General features: G+C 39.5%; 3 protein-coding genes across 3 annotated transcripts; all 3 read right to left on the bottom strand.

Annotated features, from left to right (window-relative positions):
- Positions 1-13: 13 nt before the first annotated feature.
- Positions 14-1,540, bottom strand: LOC6037843 (arrestin domain-containing protein 3). The gene is made up of 3 exons (XM_038255525.1): positions 1,319-1,540; positions 352-1,260; positions 14-292 (listed from the first exon to the last, which is right to left on the bottom strand). Exons 1-3 carry the CDS (start codon positions 1,431-1,433, stop codon positions 72-74), a joined length of 1,245 nt encoding a protein of 414 aa, XP_038111453.1. The 5' UTR covers positions 1,434-1,540; the 3' UTR covers positions 14-71.
- Positions 1,541-3,066: 1,526 nt separating this feature from the next.
- LOC6037842 (fatty acyl-CoA reductase wat) lies at positions 3,067-4,570 on the bottom strand. Its single transcript, XM_038250256.1, has 3 exons — positions 3,850-4,570; positions 3,485-3,794; positions 3,067-3,433 (listed from the first exon to the last, which is right to left on the bottom strand). The coding sequence occupies exons 1-3, from the start codon at positions 4,568-4,570 to the stop codon at positions 3,067-3,069; spliced, it is 1,398 nt and encodes a 465-aa protein (XP_038106184.1).
- A 4,801-nt stretch (positions 4,571-9,371) lies between these two features.
- On the bottom strand, positions 9,372-19,571 carry LOC6037841 (fatty acyl-CoA reductase wat). Its single transcript, XM_001847662.2, is given in 4 exon segments — positions 9,372-9,895; positions 17,688-18,000; positions 18,066-18,151; positions 18,153-19,571. Coding segments are annotated over 4 exon segments (1,521 nt in total). The 5' UTR covers positions 18,785-19,571; the 3' UTR covers positions 9,372-9,405.
- Positions 19,572-19,810: the final 239 nt, after the last annotated feature.

Below are 19,810 nucleotides of genomic sequence, written 5' to 3'. Positions count from 1 at the left end.
ACATAATGCATCACAATCAAACCTCTTATCACAGCACCTTTATTTAAAAAAAAAACACCCATAATAGACACTCAATCATCGACCGGGCTCTTTACCACCCCCGACACCGGTTGCACGACCTCCTCCGGCTGATGTTGCTGCTCTAGCGCCGGTGGAGCCGTCGCCGGAACATCACCGAACTGATAGACCATATACCGTGGCGTGTAGTCCCGCCATCCAATCTCGTTGGTTTCGCCCTCATCCTGGATATTGGTCCTAGCGGCGTTGACGACCTCCTCGTAAGTCGGTGGAGCTGTGAGATATTGGAATCGTTACCTTTGAAATGACTCATCATGCGATCTAGAGACTTACGCAATTCCGGTGGAAATGGAGTCGCTGAAGGTTCCGCCGAGGTTGTTGGTTGTTCTAAGATTGGCGCCACGTTTATTGGGCTTTCAAATGTAGGTCTCCCGTCCAGCGATAGCGGAATCGTTCCCATTGTGATGGGGATTCGGACTTTCGGGTTGATCACCGGTCCGGGGACCTTTCCCTCAACCTCGACGTAATAGTTGATGGTCAACACCTGGCAAGACCGGCTCGACGGAGGCATCGGCGGAATCTGCAGCTGTTGTTCGTAGCTAGCTTTGCTGTGTTTCCCAATACCCGCGCATCGCACCTCAGCTAAGATGGTTGGAATCTCGCGGATCTTCGTGTAAGGTCGCTGACTGATGAACGAAACCACCTGCAGCAACTTGGTGGAGATCTCCTCCATGGTTTTGTTACTTTCGTTGTTGACCTCGATCTTCACAACTACTGTTTGCCCCGGGACGTACCCGGAAATTGGAACCTGGGCCGAAATGTACATCGGAGCCGATTTGCACGGCCCACAGCAAAACGTTTTCGCCTTGTCCATTTGCATCGGCAGCCGCACCTCGTAGTTCTCCAAGTTCAAGTCCACGTGCCGCAGCACCGTGAACGCCACCTTGTACGACTGATCAATCTTCCACGAGCGTTCCAGCACGACCTTGACCGTGTACCGCACATGACCATGCTTGGCCTCCACCGAGGTGACCAAATTTGGCGGCAACATGCACGAAAACCGATACGTATGAATCCCTGGCAGCAGTTCAATCGAGTTGCCCTCCCTGGACCCAGCCAAATAGGTCGTAGAGTGCATGTAGTCCTGCCGTCCACTGTAGTGAATGGTCCTCCGATTCTTACCCGCTCCCGTCGTCTCGGACCACTTGACTTCCGCCGCGCCATTGATCTGCAGTGCAACCCCTGCGTCAAACAACCGCTCATGACTCACTCCACCAACATAATATCTGATAACGCATACCTTTAACCTTAGTCACTTCCGCAAGCCGCAACTCTACACTTCCGGACAGGTTCTGTCCCGGAAAGTAAACTCCGTAGGGGTTCTCATCGAACCTGATTTCACAGCTGGTAGACATTCTTAGCAACAATTCTTCTTCGCGGGACTACCTCTAACGTGATACTGAGCCCATCGACGGTCGAGCCACGTTTATCGTTGCGTTCAAACTACTGGAAATTTGCCATTAAAATGATTACCGATATACAGTATTCAGAGTGATAAGATAACAAAACAGTCTGACGATGACGCGTGTGCGCGGTTGTATACTGGATAACGTAACGATGATAAGCATTTGTTGACAAACACTTTGTTAAAGTTTGAAGATGACTGTATCACTCCATATCTTTGTAACTTAGAGGAACGAACCATTTGAAGATCTATTAAACATCTCAAAAATGTCATGTTGGTCATCATTTCCATAAAACACACCTAGTGTTTGAGTGTTCTTCTAATCCCGCCCGCCAGCCGGCAGCGAAATTAAGGGAAAGTATAATTCGCATCAAACTTGGACAATGCTGGGTTGTCCGTGAGATTTGGAGTCGAGAGAACAGTTTTTCATTCACGGACTCAGAGAACACAGCTCGAGTTAGGCGAAAAAAATATTCCCTCATGGTTCATTTGCAAAAAAAAAGTTCATCCGTAAAAGAGTGTAAACCTTCCTGATTGCTGACGGGTTAGCCACCTACTCTGCACCCAAAATTCAAAGTCGTGAGAATTGTTCCCTCGAAATTTATTTAAGACTCAAAGCCAAAATCGATAGAATAATGCTACCAACTCACACCATCAAAACAAATGAGTTCATTCGTTAATTGAAACAATAAATCGTCAACAAGTTTCATACATCTACATCTGACCCCTTCTAAGCCGCCAAACTTCGGAGGCCGACGCAGTTAAGTCATTGAGATAGTCACATAGATAGTTCTCGGGTTCGATTCCCACAGTCGACACTTATGGTTTGAACCTCGAAAGAATGATTCCCTTTCTCGAGCTGTGTTCTCTGTGTCCGTGAATGGTACCACTATTCTCTCGACTCGAGGCCATCATTCTCTCGAACAAGTTCTGCCCAGTTGTGTGTGTTTTGACATCACGCCTTCCATCGGACGGGGAAGTAAATGTTGGACCCAGTCTGACCTAGAGGTGAGGTCGTTAGCTCAATCCAGGTGCAGGAGTCGTCTCCCAGTCGTCCTGCCTCGGTGGAGTCGCTGGTAGGCAGTTGGACTCACAATCCAAAGGTCGTCAATTCGAATCCCAGGATAGATGGAAGATTAGGTGTATACAGAGGTTTGCAATTGCCTCAGCAATCAAGCCTTCGGACACCTAGGTCTGAGTAGGAATCTCGCAGTCGAGAACGCCAAGAAAATGCTGGCTCATTACAAGTTGTTACGACCAAAACCAAAACCCATTACATTCAAAAAGCAATCCAAAGAATATATAGTATTGCATCGAAAATATGGTAAAATTGTGTTGTTAAGGCGGTAGAACCGAAGATCTATACTCCAGGAACCTTTTTCTTTTTGCAGAGCCTTGGAACTTCTGCGATACTTTGGAGAACCCAGAGCATTAAACAAAAAATGGATACATTTTTTCCCAGATTCCTTTTGATATTGACAAAAATAAACAATTGCAGAAATTCATTCGTGGAAAGGATATGTAATATGATTGTTTTAAGTTTATTGAGTTACCAGTAATGCATTCGTCCAATACCTAAACCCTCAGGAGTGTCCTCCAGCATCCCTAGTCTTAACTATTCTCGGCTCAATCGCATATCGCACAACTCCCGGAATGAACTGCCGACAGTACACGCTCCAATCTAGCTTTGTCAAGTCGAACGGAAACAGCTGCCGCTCGAATTCGCTAGTTTCCGCCAGCATTCGTAGAACGTTCCCATTGCTCATCTGCCACTCGCCGAGAGTGAAAAATGCTAGCGCTTCATTCTGGGCGGTCAACCGGTTCAGAATCAGCCCCGCCTTGGGCGGAGTCCTCGTTGCCCAGTCGATCAGATTCACCTCCAGCTGCATCAATCTTTTGCAAAAGGCGTATCGCAGTTTATTTTTTGTTAGTGTGAGAGTAAAGTAAGTTCTGAAATAAACAAATGTTAGTGTAGGTACTTATTTTCAATCGATCACTTACGCCATGAACCGCTTGAACGGTGGAAGACCCTGTACGAACCCGTTGATGATAGCACCCCACGACTGTTTGCACTGTGGATCAGTGTAGTTGTACACCGGAATCGGCAGTTTCTGAGAACGCTGTCTATGCACATCCAAGACGCAACAGATCAGAGCATTCACACAATAATCGACCGGAACGATGCACGGACACTTTCGAGGATCCAGAAGAACGCCATGATACATTCCCACCGACAAAGGAACAACCATGCCGGATGGTCCGTTGAAGTTATCAACCCAACCTGGAACCGGCTCTCGATAAGTCGAGCTCACTGCAAAAATAAACATTTCAGTTAAGAACTGGCTTGAATGCCAGAAGCTACTCACCGATGGGAGGTCGAAAGATTCCAATCGGTAACGAGCTGTATTTCTCCAGAATCAGCCCTTCAGCACACTTTTTACTGAAAACGTATGTATTCGGTAAGCTTCCAACTAGATATGGAGTCAAAAATTTCACTTCCTCTTTCCGCAGTTTTGACACCACATTTATCAATTTTTCAACCCCACCGAATCTCAAATCGTCATAGATTCGTTCCTCGATAAACCGTCTGTCACAGTTGGAGTAGAATGACGAGACGTAAACCACGGATTTGAGATTTTTCATCTCGCCGACCAACTTAAGCATCCGGTCCGTGTACTCCACGTTTGTGCGCAGCGCAACATCCAGAGGATCAATAAATTTTACAGATGCTAACATATTAAACACCACATTCACTTCACCCAGCAATTCACTCTTCAACCCATCAACCATCCCGAAATTCTCCTTCTCCAAATCAATTTCCACCGGAACAACCCTACAGACCATCCTCTGCCACTTGACGGCATCCATTCGCAATGTATCAAACAGCTTGCTGCTGAAAATTTGATCCAGACGACCCCCGGCGTCGCAGCCCCTTCGGGGTCGCAGCATTACATACACCTTCCGAACCTCCAAACTGCGCAGGATCTTTTCAAGCAGAACTTGGCCGAGAAACCCACTGGCGCCGGTTATCAGCACCGTGGATCCTCGGTAAAAGTTCAGAACGTCGGAATGGCCACCGTCACTCATTTTGGGAGCCTTTCGCTTTGGCTACTAATCGCACACTTGGAGACTTGCTGGATGAGTCTAATACAGTTCTAGAGAATTTTGCGACATTTGTCTGCGAAATTTAGAATTGAATATTGCTAATTGGAGGGTGTGTTTGAGCAATGAGTTGCAACAGAATGTAGTCTTGTGTAGCAGCACTTGACCCTTTTTTTCTGGGAACATGTTAAGTTGATTACAAACTATAGCTTACATGGTTGTGTGTGTTTTCCAATCAGTATTGGTATTGTACTGACCGGTAGTGAAATTATAGGAATGTACAGTTGTTAACAGTCAATTATTATGCTTATGTGCTTATGTGTAATAAACATGTTACCAAAGGCCCGAGTATTAGGTGGTGTTAGCCCTCGCGATGCTTCCACTGCCCATGTTCGCATAAATGTCCCATATGCAAAAACAGCAAGCTGAGGCACAATGCAAGTTTGCCCCACACATAAGGCTTAAATTACAACTATTTTTTTTTTTTTTTTTTGGTTTCAGCACATTATATCACAGTATATCACAATGCAAAAGTTCATCGCTTTACTGCTGTTCTTCGCATTATTGTCCCATGTTCAGAAACATGTAATAAAGAAAAAAAAGAGACTGAAAACTGATTCTATAACAGAAAATACTTTGTGGGCTAAATATGCGTGGAAGTGTAACCACTGGTTACTAACCAGTGTTAAATAAAGTACCATATTTTATTTTTGCGTTTTCTTAAAAGTTGGCATCAACATAATCTTAAGTAGGAGAAATTCAAGATTAAATTTTCAAAAGGCCCTATCTGCATAGGAAACCCATGAGGGATAGGTTGTTTTGAAAATTAAATGAGCATTTCTCTGGAATTTCACAAATCGACTTTTCATTATATTTTTTTATTTGTCTGAAACTTTGTCCATAGATTCCTTATGCCCAAATACGCAAATTTTGCATCATGGGCTGTCCACAAAAGAAGTCGTAAGCTGCTATGAAAGACTCGAAATTCTGTATCTCGATAAAAGATTCTCTGATCGACTTTGAGTCATCGGAAAAGTTGTGGGTTACGATTAGGACTTCTCAGCAAAATATTGCTTCAGTCAAAAACACAATTACCGATTTTTTAAATAACATTTTATCACAAAAAAATCGTTCTCGACAAACTTAACACTTAACACAAATCAAAACGTTTTTTTTTAAACTCATAGATATTTTTAAGGATAAATTAATAACAGTCATGCCTCAGTTTAGCACCTCTTATGGGGGATGCAAAACTGAGGCTTGCATAACTGAAGCACAGAGCTTATGGGATTTTGGCTAAATGGGAGACATTGTGGCTATATTCGTATGAAAAATCATGAAAACATAAAAAATATAGTGTTTTGGAATCGGGATGATGGCAGCTATCCATTGCAATTATAATTACATGAAAATTTTCACAAAAATAAGTATCTTTCCTGTGTTTTGAAAATGCTATTTTTTCTCTAAAAAAAATCAAAATAATAAATATTGCAATATGTGTTTCAAATGAACGGGTTTTGTTTTCATACATTTCAATGAAATACCATTTTTTATTGAAAATACTCAAAATTTTCACAAAACTATGTATTTTCGAAAAAATACTCCAAAATTTAATTTTTCACAATGTGGATTTCAAATAATCGGGTTTTTTTCAAACATTTGGAATGTAGTGATTTTTTTTTAAACACTCAACATTTTCATAAAACTTCGTTTTTTTAATACTCAAAATTTCTGTTTTTTAACAAAAAAAAATCACAAAACTACGTATTTTCGAAAACAATATACTCAAAACTTCAGTTTTTCACAGTATGGATATCAAATGATCGGGGTTTTTTCAAACATTTCGAATGTAAAAATCACTAGCGTGCCCAGATCCTTAAGGAAGATGGGGCAACAATATAAGTGTTTTGAAAATTTCGTCGTTTATGGACACCCCCTTAGCAATTTTAGAACAAATTTCTGAGGATAGTGGAGCAACTGCCCCATGTTACCCCACCCTGTGCCTCGTGGACAATTGTCCATACAAAAGAAAACTTTTGTATGGATCGTGGACAATCGCCATACAACCCCCTAAAGTGACCACGTGGTTTATGGATGGTCCCTAAAAATAACTAAACATTTGAAGTATTTTTTCGAAAATACGTAGATTTCTGAAAATTGTGAGTATTTTAAAATTGTGTACATTCAAAATGTATAAAAAAAAACTCCGGTATCTAAAACCCATACTATAAAAATAATTTAAGTATGTTTTCAAAAAAGCATAGTTTTGTGAAAATTTTTAGTACTTTCAAAAAAGTTGTTATCACATTTCAAATGTATGAAAAAATTACGATCGTTTGATATCCATACTGTAAAAAAATTGTATTTTTTTAAATACGTAGTTTTGTGAAAACTTTGAGTATTTTCAAAAAAATGTTGTAATTACATTCGAAATGTATGAAAAAATTACGATCGTTTGATACCCACATTGTGAAAAACTGAAATTTTGAGAATTTTTTTTCGAAAATAAGTTTTGTGAAAATTTTGAGTATTTTCTAAAAATGTTTTTATTACATTCGAAACGTACGAAAAAATCCCGATCATTTGATATCCATATTGTGAAAAACTAAAATTTTTAATATTTTTTAGAAAATACGTTGTTTTGTGAAAATTTTGAGTATTTCCAATAAATTCAAAATGTGTGAAAAAAAAACCGTTCAAATTTTTGTTATTGCTATATGGGTTTCAAAACACATATAGCAATAACAAAAATTTGGAGTATTTTTCGAGAAACATTGCATTTTCGAAATACACAAAAATACGTGTTACTGTGGAAAAAAATTATGTGAGTGTGAGTGCAATGGACAGCTATCCACATCATCCCGATTCCAAAACACTGTAATTTTTTTATGCTTTCATGATTTTTCATACGATTATAGCCAATGTCTACCCCTTATAGCCAAAATCTCATAAGCTCTGGGCCGTGCTTAACCGAGGCAGCTGAATGAATCAAAATCGGGACAGTGCAGACTCGAGGCGTGCAAAACCGGGGCGTGACTGTAGTTACTTTTTTAATTATTTTTAAATAGTGATATGTTGGGCGACCACTGTTCGAAAAGCTGAAAAAATCTCTACAATTAGCTTTTTTGGACATCCAAAATTTGTTTTCTTGGTTCAAAAGTTCTATCCAATTTTAAAATCTGGCGACATAAGGAAGAACTTGAAGAAGTTTCATGCAAATCAAAAAATACAAAAATAAAATCAGGATTTTTTGCAAAATTTTAGAGAACTGCCCTGCCGTTCAACACATAATTGTCTCATATTGAAAAACCGCGACTGAAATTTGTCGATCGATTTCTGTGGTTCTACACATATTTGCCCCTAAGGTCCCTATTTATCCTATATGTCCCCAATTGGTGGGACATTTATACGTAGAAATGTAACAATGGGACAAATAGACTTGGTGTTGTTTCTAAAGAGTTTACGAAGAAAGTACTAGTTTTTATGGGTTTTTCGAAAAGTGTACGTCAAACTAAGCATAAAAATGCTAAAAAGTCAGAATCGTCACAAAATGGCATGGGACAATTATGCGTAGAACGGCAGTGCTCCAATAGCCAAAAACGTCATCAAATCTCAATTTAAAAACAAAACAAGTTTTAAAAACAAATGGCTTTTAAAAATAGAGGTTTAAAAGTATTCAAATCTACAAAATTATTACAGACAAAAAAAAACTTACGTACCTTCTACAATACGTTGCTTCATTCTAAACACATAAAACTACCAGACTTCGGGATCCAAAAGGGTTTCTTTCGTTAAATGTTCGACCACCAGCTTTTCTCTAAGAATTCACTTTATTATTTCTTTGGAAGCTTCAAAGGCCAAACAAAAGCTTAAAGTTTTCACACAATTTAAATAAAAAAATAAAATAATGGAATGTGTCAAAAGCAGGTGGTGAAAATTTACCTATTTTTCTCTAATTTTACCCAATTATTTTCTGTTAAAATGTTATTTAACATATTTCTTTATGGAAGGTTAAAAGTTTAATATTATTTTGACCAGGAGTGATTTCCCTATTGAATGTGGTAAATTTACCATTTAATTATTAGCACTTTTCCCAAACACTAGTAAATTTTTAAATAAGATTTAATGATTTTCTGCACGAAACTTTCAAAATACTATCAAATGAGTGATTAAAATTTTGTTATTGGGTTCATTATCAAACTATAGTCCACTCCAAACAAGCACATTCTCGTACCAAAAGAAAAAGCTATATGAGGCAAAAATGCTTTCGAGTTTGCTAAAAAAAATACCACCTAAATGATCATTTCACAATGATTGTAAATAAAGATATGTTAATAAACATGTTCGGCACGGCGGAAGCCCTTAATTTATCGCACCTAAGACTGCCCATTGCTATATTTATCCCAACCAAAATAAAAAGGAAAAACAGGTGTGGAACCAGTTTTGGAGTGACGCCGCACCTTTTAGAAGTCTGTCCCTAATTTCGCAAACAAAAGGTCGCGTTCTTAATGCGACGCCAAGCATGTATTTTCGCTTTTCAATCAACTAATTTGAAGCATTTTTACCTAGTAATGGCGATCCGGCAGAAAAGTGCCCGTTTGCTACCACACCTGCCAGATTCCCCCTCCCCCACAATATGACTGGCAGTTTCGTTTAGCATCATTTCTTGTGACTAAGTAACTTATCTAGACTCATTTGCACGCGCTTCAGAAAATTGCTAGCGAAGACAAATGGACAGTGTGGTACCTTCTCAACACAAGAGAGAGAGATAGAGAGACAGAACTCAATGCTAATTGCTGTCACCATCCGGGGTCCGGGTTTCAATGCTTTATAAACAAAAAATTAAACACTATCGTCACATATCTAAACAAAAAGCTCCACACCGCGTAGCAAATTCCACGTTTCTGAACCATCTTTGCAGTTCCGCCGTTCTGCTCTTCAGCGTTTTTCCTGGCCCGGTGTTTGGCCTTGCGCGGTTCGATCGCGTACCGTATGACTCCGGGCACGAACCCCTTGTAGTAGCCCTTCCAGTCGACCTTGGTCAGATCGCACGGGAAGGTACGCCGCTCGAGCTCGGTTGCGGCCGCTTGCACGCGCAGGACGTTGTCGTTGGTCATCCGCCACTCGTTCAGGCAGAAGAACTCCAGCACCTCGCTCAGGCTGATCATCTTTTCGAAGATTTGGCCGAGGGCGGGCGCCTCGCCGCGCAGTCGCCGGCCCAGATCCAGCAGGTAGGCCTGCATCAGCATCAGCTTCTTGCAGAGGGCGTAACGCATCCGGTTTCGGGTTAATGTCGCCGTGAAGTAGGTACTAAAACGAATTACTCGTTAGTTGAACCATGAACGTATTTGGATGGAGATGGTGATTTTTCATGCCGATTTTTACTCTTTTTCAGTAAAACAATGAATGAAACAAAAATATTTAGGAACAAGTTTTAATTTTACATATCTTCCGTAGCCGTTTGAAAACATAAGCAAAATTATTAAAGAAAGCATGCTAAAATTTGCATTACAGCTTATTACAATCCAGACTCGATTATCCGAAGGCCTCGGAAAATGTTCACTTCGGATAATCAAATCACGGAAAAAATCGTATTTGATGTTGAAAACAAGATTAAGAAAAAAATGTTTTTGACTTGATTATCCGAAGTTCCATACAAACCTTCAGATAATCGAACTTTGGATAATCGAAACTTCGGATAATCAAGGCATCCGATGATCGAGTCTGGACTGTACTTTTTAAGCATAAGTTGAAAATTGTACAACGAGGTTTACCGAGTTGGATAAATATGACGAGTGCTGAAAAAAATCAAGTTTTGCAACGAGATCCATACAACTTTTTTATTGCAATTCCGAAGAAACACCATTTGAATGGAATTGTAAATCAAATGTCCATATATTCAGGCAATCCACAGTTAAAATCAAAACAATGTTGAAAATTATTACATTCCAAAACAAGTGTCGAAAAGTTCAACATTTCAACACCCTATCAGTGCTGAAAAGTAGAACATTTCAGCATTTGAGCAGTTCTCTACGGAATCGGTCTTTTGCCTTCCTCACTGAGGTAAGGCTATAATCCTGCTCTGAAAATGAACTTTTTATTAAAAGCTCCTAGACCCACCTTAATGTATACATATAGACTCAGAATCGAAAACTGAACAAATGTCTGTGTGTGTGTGTATGTGTGTGTATGTGTGTGTGTATGTGTGTGTGTATGTATGTATGTGACCAACATTCTCACTGAGTTTTCTCAGCACTGGCTGAACCGATTTTGATCGAACCAGTTGCATTCGACTTGGTTTAGGGTTCCATACATCGCTATTGAATTGTTTGAAGTTTCGATAAGTAGTTCAAAAGTTATGTATAAAAATGTGTTTTCACAAATATCCGGATCTCAATTATATGCATGTAAACGATGTCCGGATCAATCATCCGACCTTTCCAATGAGTACAAAACATTGAAGATCTGGCAACTCTGTCTCGAGTTATGACCACTTAAGTGATATTTATGTACAATTTTGAAGCCGAATCTCACTTAAATGTACGTAAACGATGTTCGGATCCATCATCCGACCCATCGTTGGTTAGGCAATTGAAAGGCCTTTCCAAAGAGTCCAAAACATTGAAGATCTGGCCACCCTGTCTCGAGTTAAGACCACTTAAGTGATATTTATGTACAATTTTGAAGCCGGATTTCACTTAAATGTATGTAAACTATGTTCGGATCCATCATCCGACCAATCGTTGGTTAGGTAATTGAAAGGCCTTTCCAATGAGTACAAAACATTGAAGATCTGGCAACCCTGTCTCGAGTTAAAACCACTTAAGTGATATTTATGTACAATATCAGGTTATCAGAAGACCTTTCCAACGAGTCCAAAACATTGAAGATCTGGCAACCCTGTCTCGAGTTATGACCACTTAAGTGATATTTATGTAAAATATCAGGTTATCAGAAGACCTTTCCAACGAGTACAAAACATTGAAGATCTGGCAACCCTGTCTCGAGTTATGACCACTTAAGTGATATTTATGTCCTTTTTTGAAGCCGGATCTCACTTAAATGTATGTAAACTATGTCCGGATCCATCAACCGACCCATCGTTGGTTAGGCAATTGAAAGGCATTTCCAAAGTGTCCAAAACATTCAAGATCTAGCCACCCTGTCTCGAGTTATTACCACATCAGTTATATCTGTGTTTTTTTTTCTGGATCTAAAAAATGCTGAAATGTGTGTCCAAACCACTCATATTACCCATTTTTGGTAAAAAGTGAGGAAGGCATCAACCACATAGGTTAGTTTTTTCTTTAATTTTAATTTTTGTATTTTTAATTAGGCTGAAACTTTTTTGTTGCCTTCGGTATGCCCAAAGAAGTCATTTTGCATCATTAGTTTGTCCATATAATTTTCCATACAAATTTGGCAGCTGTCCATACAAAAATGATATGTGAAATTACGAAAATCTGTATCATTTGAAGGAATTTTTTGATCAAAGTTGTAGGTATGAATATGGACTACACTGAAAAAAAAAATGATACACGGTAAAAAAATAATTTGGTGATTTTTAATTTCACTTTTTGTCACTAAAACTTGATTTGCAAAAAAACACTATTTTTTAATATATATGTTTAAAGGACATTAAATGCCAACTTTTCATAAATTTCCAGGATGGGCAAAAAATCTTTGACCGAGTTATGATTTTTTGAATCAATACATTTTTTTTTCAAAAAATCGAAATATTGGTCGCAAATTTTTTTCAATTTCATTTTTCGATGTAAAATTGAATTTGCAATCAAAAAGTACTTTAGTGAAATTTTGATAAAGTGCACCGTTTTCAAGTAATAGCCATATTTATGAAACTTTTTTCAAAATAGTCGCAGTTATTGATTTTTTTTTAAATAGAGCCCATGTTTGCCCACTTTTGAAAAAAATATTTTTGAGGAGCTGAGAAAATTCTCTATATTTTGCATTTTCGGACTTTGTTGATACAACCATTAGTTGCTGAGATATTGCCATGCAAAGGTTTAAAAACAAGAAAATTGATGTTTTCCAAGTCTCACCCAAACAATCCACCATTTTCTAATGTCGATATCTCAGCAACTAATGGTCCGATTTACAATTTTATAATATGAAACATTCATGAAATTGTCCGATCTTTTTGAAAAAAATATTTTCAAAAATTTTAAATCAAGACTAACATTTCAAAAAGTCCAAACATTCAATATTAGGCCCTTTTGAAGGGCGGGGCTATAACTGGATAAAAACGACGAGTGTTGAAAAAATCAATTTTCGCAACAAGTTCCATACACTTCTTTTGCAATTCCGAAAAACATTCTTTGAGTGGAATTACAGGCCAAATGTTCATATATTCTGTCAATTTACCGTTCAAATCAAACAAATGTTAAAAAGTACTACTTTTTAAAACAAGTGCTGAAAATGCAACTTTTCAGCATCCATATCAGTGCTGAAAAGTAGAACTTTTCATCATTTTGTTACGCGTTTTAATAGAATTTTTCAGTTAAACTTTTATTTCTCTGCTTTAGCTTGGAGTCTGTTTGTTTGTCAACCCAAAAACCAAAGCCAAAATAAACCAAATCCAAAATTAACCTAAATAAAAAAAAATATAAACAAGCCATAGTCTCAACATTTGAATGCAAAAAGTGATTTCAAATGCATTTTACATTAGTTCAGTTGTTTTGCAATCATTTGTTTTTTTTTATGTAAAACATGCTAAAAATGATTCTAAGCGCAAGAGAATGCATTTTAAATTGATTTCAGCTGATAGCACTTAAATTTCCATTGAAATTTTGATGTTATATGAAAAAAAATGTTTTACCCCCTGCTTTTTGACAAAAACTTTTAATAAAATTTGTACCAGCCTAATTAAAAATAAACATAAAATCAACACAAAACTTTTATGTCTTTCGAATTAAGCAGTTTTTTTTTATAATTGAGAAAAGTAAAACAATTTACAAGTAAAGAACAAGAATCTTTCAAGACACTTATTGATGCGCTCGATCAAAAGGTCACAACCGCAATAAATATTTTGCTGAAATTTACATTCTTACCGGCAAAGGCACGCGGAAAGATTTTTTTATGATTTTTTGCACATTAGACGCTGCGTACATCAATCGAAAGAACACGCAAAAAGCTTTAAAATGCAGGACAAAGCGAATCATTATGATTATGATTTTTTGAACATGGGACGAACTATAAACTGTCCTGAATTTATGGGATGACTTGTTTAAAGTCTGAAGCAACATTTGAAAAGGACGCATGAAGCTTTTGTTCAAAACTCACAATGTTAAATGATGTTGGGGGTTAGCCATTGTTGAATATTTTGAGTTCAGTCTCAAAAAGTTACCTCAAACCTTAGAACTTGTAGAATAGTTTCAAATACATATCAAAAAGCTCATACACCCGTTTCTCTTGTTAGTCCAGAACTGTTCAAAAAGGGGGAAAGGATCAATTTCTGCCAGAACACAAACGGGTTTCAGTAATAATTAGACCTCACAACAAACCCCCATAAAATTTGGGAACGTCTGGTTCAGACCTGGATATATGATTTTAATTGGTATCGAAAATGGTACGGAACCCCGTCTTTTTAGTGGTTTGGTTTATTTATTTTCGCTTTCAAAAGATTCAAATGGTACAGGATGTTAAAAACTGTCCTGAAATGCATATTGCATTCTAAACCAGTTTGAACACGCTGTATGTTCTGTCTTTTTTATGTTTTATGAATTTTCAAGCTTCGGGAATGTTTTAAGCTGCACAAAACTTCTTTGGTATTGGGTTTGCAATGAATGTGAAAAAAAGTAAAGCCAAAATAATGCAAAATTGACTACAAAACTACAAAAATTACCCTACAATTTTCAACTTATCGCCTTCAAAAATCGAGTGAAAGTTGAGGAGTTCATGTCATTACATTGTTTATAGATTTTAGTTGAAGTGTATTTTTCCTAATTTTCCCTCAGCAACCTGAGGTCGCAACAATAATGTCAAACAAAATTATAATCAGTGTTAAAAATCTGACGACTATGATTAATTTTGCGATTAATCGCTGCCTGTAACGCCTCACGAATAAGACTGCTGAGAATAATCTTTATCCTCAAATTGCCACGACTAGCTGTCATTCGTAGAGTGTACCACCGCTGATTATAACAACCCAAGACTGCTGGTGTTAAATGGGGAAAATTATAATCAGATCGCAGCAAGTTGACGACTAAACCCAATCATTCAAATTTTTATTCGTCTCTGCCACAACCAGCGATCAAGTGCTAGTCGGGAAAGAAGTGATCAAAGCATACTCAGAGGGCCTTTCTTCAGGCAATCGTTATTCGCTCGAAGTGATTTTTTTTCAACCTTGCCTACAGTCAATGCTCGATTATCCGAAGGCCTTGTAAAAATCACACTTCGAATAATCGAATCACTAAAAAAAATATTGCCATGCCCTCGCACTTTATCACAATTGCAAAGCAAAGCAAAGCAAAGCATTCACTTTAACGACCCCCGGGTCTTTTGTGGTCTCTGTTGCAAGTTTCTGCTCATTTCTAGGCGTCCGAAGGTTATGTGTGATGAGTCACCCAAAACCTCTTTTACGCAAATGGACCGATGTTTTACTTCCCCATCCGATAGAAGGCCAGGCCACAGCAACTTAGGGATCGGCAGCCTAAGCCGCCAACCACCGCGCCACGAGGCCCACAGATGCACTAAAGTACTTTTTGATTACAAATTCCATTTTGCATCGCAAAATAAAGTTGAAAATTTTTGAGACGAATATTTTGATTTTTTTGAAAATCAGTATTGTTTCTGAAATTCATAACTCGGTCAAGAATTTTTTACACATTCTGGAAAATCCTGAAAATTTGGCATTTGATGTTCCCTAAAACATATCAAATAATTAAAAAACATAAATAGTGTTTTAGTAAAAAAAAGTGAATTACAAATCACCAAAATAAATATATTCTATCATTTTTTCAGTGTAGTCCTTATCCATACCTATAACTTTACCGAAGACACCACATTGATCAAAAAATTCCTTCAAAAGATAAAGATTTTTGAATTTTCATACATCGTTTTTGTATGGACAGCTGAAAAAAAATTGTATGGAAAATTATATGGACAAACTAATGATGGGCGAATTGAAATCTCTTAAGATAACAATTTTTCAAGCTTGCAGTTGCAGAATTAAGCTGCTACGCGATGCATTTTGCCTAGAAAAATGAACAAGCACATCGTCCCTAATTTACCTGGTACAATGAGTCAGGTTCGTTTTATTCACATTTCCACTCAAAATGCACCACGTGGTAGGTATATTCTGAAACTGAAAGCCAAAAAAACCGTTATCTCATTTATTGTTTCCGAGATATGGCCATTAAAATAAGGCTGGTACAAATTTTATTTAAAGTTTTTGTCTCCCCCCTTCAAAGCTGGCTTGAAAAATCAGGGGATATTTTTTCCAAAAAACTTCAAAGTTTCAATGGAAATTTAAGTACAATCAGCTGAAGCCAATTTGAAATTCATTACCCTGTGTTTAGAATCATTTTTAGCATGTTTGAGTTGATTTAAAAATCTCTTAAATTTTTTATTTTTTTTTATGTTTATGTTTTTTTTTTCGCTAAAATTTTTGTTTTTGTCAAATGTTGTTTCATTTTTTGAAAATTTATGATTGCAAAACACCTGAAATTTGTGCTTGATCAAAGAAAATACATTTTGAGTGCCAGTTGGCGAGAAATCATCCATATGCAAAAACAGCAAGCTGAGAAAAACGCATTTGAAGTTTGCCCTACACATTAGGCTACGTAAGTTTTCGCGAAAAAAAAAACTGGATTTCATCCTGATTTTTAGAACGAAGTAGGGGAAATATACCCATTTTTAATCACTCTAAGCCGTTCGACCAATTCCCATCGCTTTTGCTTTTTTCAACATTTTTAGATACATCAACAATGGAGAGTTGCTTGCTCTCTTTTTTTACTTTGGAACAGTCAAAAACACTGTATGAAAGCTGCAATTCAAGCAAAACAATGTAAATGGGCCAAAGTCGAAGTGTAAACAAACAGTCTATCCTGCTTACGTCAGTGGATGTCTTCATTAGGAACGAGCAGGACAGACTCTTTGTTTACACTTCGGCTTTGGCCCATTTACAATGTTTATTTATGTTCATGTTTATTTATGAATTATTATAAAGTGCTGATAGGCCGATAATAGAAATAAGCCTTTGAAAGAGCACACGATTTTGACTCCTGATCGCATAATGTCCCATATACATTTTCATCGCTTTTGAGTTATTTATGCGGTTTGGTTCAAAATCGTGTGCTCTTTTAGAGAAGCCTACAACATCCAGTAGGGGAACAGCATCTAATTCACTTCAGCACTTTGACATTCAATTACAGCTCATAAAAAGCGTTTTCAACTGAAATCGAGTGATAATCAGCTCAATAGGAAGTGGGCATGCAAGTTGCTATCAAAAGTTTTGCGAAATGAGTATTTTAAATAGTGAAAACCAGCAAATTGGATGGAGTTAGGAGCGAGAGCTTAAACTGCCTAGCATACGAGAATTTCCCCTACTTTGCTGTAGAAATCGGGAGGAAATCCAGTTTTTAGCGAAAATGTAACACGCAGTGGGATAAACTTCAAAATTTGAATTTAATGCGTTTTTGTCGACTTGCGGTTTTTACATATGGGACATTTATGCGAACATGGGCAGTGTAAAGCTGACAAAAACAACAACAAAATTATTTACATGATGCTCAATCCTAGGTGGTGATCAAGGCCATAGGAATTAAAATTAGAACTAGACAAAAATTGAAAAAAAAACATGTTTCGGCGTATTACTGGACTGACAGGAAACAACGCGCACATTTTTAATTGCCTTAATTAAAGGTCATAATCAAATTTAAAATCCATCCCACAGCCAGCCAGGAGACTGAGATTAACCTGATTGTTTATAAGTACTCATTAGCACTTTGGCAAAACCAATATGAGAATTCAATTTGATAACCAATGCCAAAATGTCTGAAAGAACGAAAATTAAAAGCCCCGCCATTTTTGGCCTTGAAAAATCACCATCCCAAACTCTCAACACCATCTCAGTTTTGCTTACGCCATGAACCGCTTGAACGGCGGCAGCCCCTGGATGAATCCGGCGATGATCTCGCCCCAGGACAGATTGCACTTGGCGTCCGTGTAGTTGTACACGGGGATCGCGAGGCTCTGGTGGGCGCGCTGCAGGTGCACGTCCACGGCGCAGCTGATGAGCGCGTTCACGCAGTAGTCGACGGGCACGATGAACGGGCGGGCCCGCGTATCGAGCAGGGCGGCGCTGTACATGCCCTGCGACAGTGGGACCACCATGCCGGACGGCCCGTTGAAGTTGTCGATCCAGCCGGGGACGGGCTCGCGGTACGTTGAGCTCACTGCGGGGTGGGATTTTTGAAGGGTTTTGGTTTGAAAAGAGGAAGAAGTTTTGGGGGTTGCTTACCGATTGGGGGTCGGAAGATTCCAATTGGCAATGAGCGATACTTGTCCTGGATCAGTACCTCGGCACACTTTTTGCTAAAGGTGTACGTTGGGGAAGTTGCCGATGATGTGCTGGGTCAGTATTTGCTTTTCCGGTTCGTTGAGTTTGGACACAATGTTTATCATGTTGGCAACACCGCCGTAGCCGACGTTGTCATAAATTCGCTCCTCGATGACCCGCTTGTCACAGTTCGAGTAGAAAGTTGATACGTGAACCACTGTCTTAATGTTTTTCATCTTGCAAACCAGTTCAAGCATTCGGTCGGTGTACTCTACGTTCGTGCGTAGCGCACAGTCCAACGGTTCATTGAAATTTACCGAAGCGAGCAAATTGAACACAACATTCACTTCATTCAGCAATTTGCTTCTCAGCTGATCGACGATCAGATGTTCGTCTTCTTCCAGATTTATTTCCACCGGGATAACTTTGCGTGTCATTTCTTGCCACTTGGCCGAGTCTTTGCGCAGCACGTCGAATAGCTGGCCGTCGAGGATTCGCTGCAGGCGCGACTCGACGTTCCAGTTCCACTTGGGGCGGATCATCACGTACACCCGGTCCACCTCCAGGCTGCGGAGAATCTTCTCCAGCAGGACCTGGCCGACGAACCCGCTGGCACCGGTTATCAGCACCGTGGAGCCCCGGTAAAACTCCATGATTTTCGAACAGCCTACGTCACTCATCTTCACGCCACCACAACACAGACACACGGACTGGGCAGCACGAAAGAGGCAGTTCACGCCGCGACTCAAACCGGTCTCACCAGCTTGGCTTCCGAATCGCAACTGATTGAATCCACCGGGACTCTCTCCAACAACCCATCATCGCGCTGTGCGCCAATCCAATCGCTGCCAGACCTTTGGCAAACACAAAATCCAAATGGGTGTTACGCAAAATCTACAGTTTTGAGTTTTTCGACACGGCCCGTTCTAACCAGCTAGCCACTACTAATCCAGCAGAGGAAGGAGAAGCCTAGACCGTCGTCGACCGACGGGACTTACGGGATAGTCGTGGAGACCACCCGTCGATTTTTACCTGCCCTGAACACTTTTACCTCTCTCTCGTAATTCAGCTCGTCGAAGCTCAGCCGTCGCCGTAGGAAGGAGGAGGTAAAGGCAAACATACACACCGAGAGTCCAACAGAGAGACAGAGAGAGAGGGAGGCCGAAGATAGTCAGCAACGCTGCCAAGAGGGATACACGGTTATGCACTCTGAGGGGAAAGTGGCCATCAAGAACGCCGTCGTCGTCGTCGATTCCGTCGCCGTCACGTGGTCCGGGTTGGGCCCGGACGATAAGAGCAGGGTGCAGCCGGGACTTGGACACCTTGTGTCAGCCGTGTGTGTGTGTCACGTTTGTGTTTGCCCGACTGAAGCCACGCTAGAACTACCCGAGGTGGTGCGTTTGACGGTCGTCCCCCTTGAGAAAAACGCCTGAACTGTGTGCTGCGCAGGCCCGCACTGGCGCTGCGGAAGAGCTCTACCAGCAGCAGCAGCAGCGTTGTCGTCGTAGAGCATCTGCCCTGAAGGTTGTAATAGGGAAAAAGTGTGCACTTGGAATGTCGACTAGGGCACAGGGTACCGTGCGGCGGGGCGACATTGAACCTCGGAAAATTTAAATGTCTCAAAATTTCAAAACCTTGGACGCGTGCCAAGATTGCTCTGCGGCGACGACGACGACCTGCAGAATTCTTCGATACCCCTTTACAGA

This window comes from Culex quinquefasciatus, chromosome 2 (genome assembly GCF_015732765.1).
Source record: "Culex quinquefasciatus strain JHB chromosome 2, VPISU_Cqui_1.0_pri_paternal, whole genome shotgun sequence".
NCBI lineage: Eukaryota > Metazoa > Arthropoda > Insecta > Diptera > Culicidae > Culex > Culex quinquefasciatus.
Note: the sequence above shows the minus strand (reverse complement) of the source record. Positions and strands in the feature narration are given on the sequence as shown.

Bases quoted from the DNA above. Each gene is read 5' to 3' on its own strand.
- LOC6037843 (XM_038255525.1), bottom strand. From the start codon at position 1,433: ATGTCTACCAGCTGTGAAATCAGGTTCGATGAGAACCCCTACGGAGTT. The intron at 1,261-1,318 runs GTATGCGTTATC...TGTTTGACGCAG, and splicing joins GGAAGTGACTAAGGTTAAAG to GGGTTGCACTGCAGATCAAT. The intron at 293-351 runs GTAAGTCTCTAG...AATATCTCACAG, and splicing joins TCCATTTCCACCGGAATTGC to CTCCACCGACTTACGAGGAG.
- LOC6037842 (XM_038250256.1), bottom strand. From the start codon at position 4,570: ATGAGTGACGGTGGCCATTCCGACGTTCTGAACTTTTACCGAGGATCC. The intron at 3,795-3,849 runs GTGAGTAGCTTC...TTATTTTTGCAG, and splicing joins AATCTTTCGACCTCCCATCG to TGAGCTCGACTTATCGAGAG. The intron at 3,434-3,484 runs GTAAGTGATCGA...TGTTTATTTCAG, and splicing joins CCGTTCAAGCGGTTCATGGC to AACTTACTTTACTCTCACAC.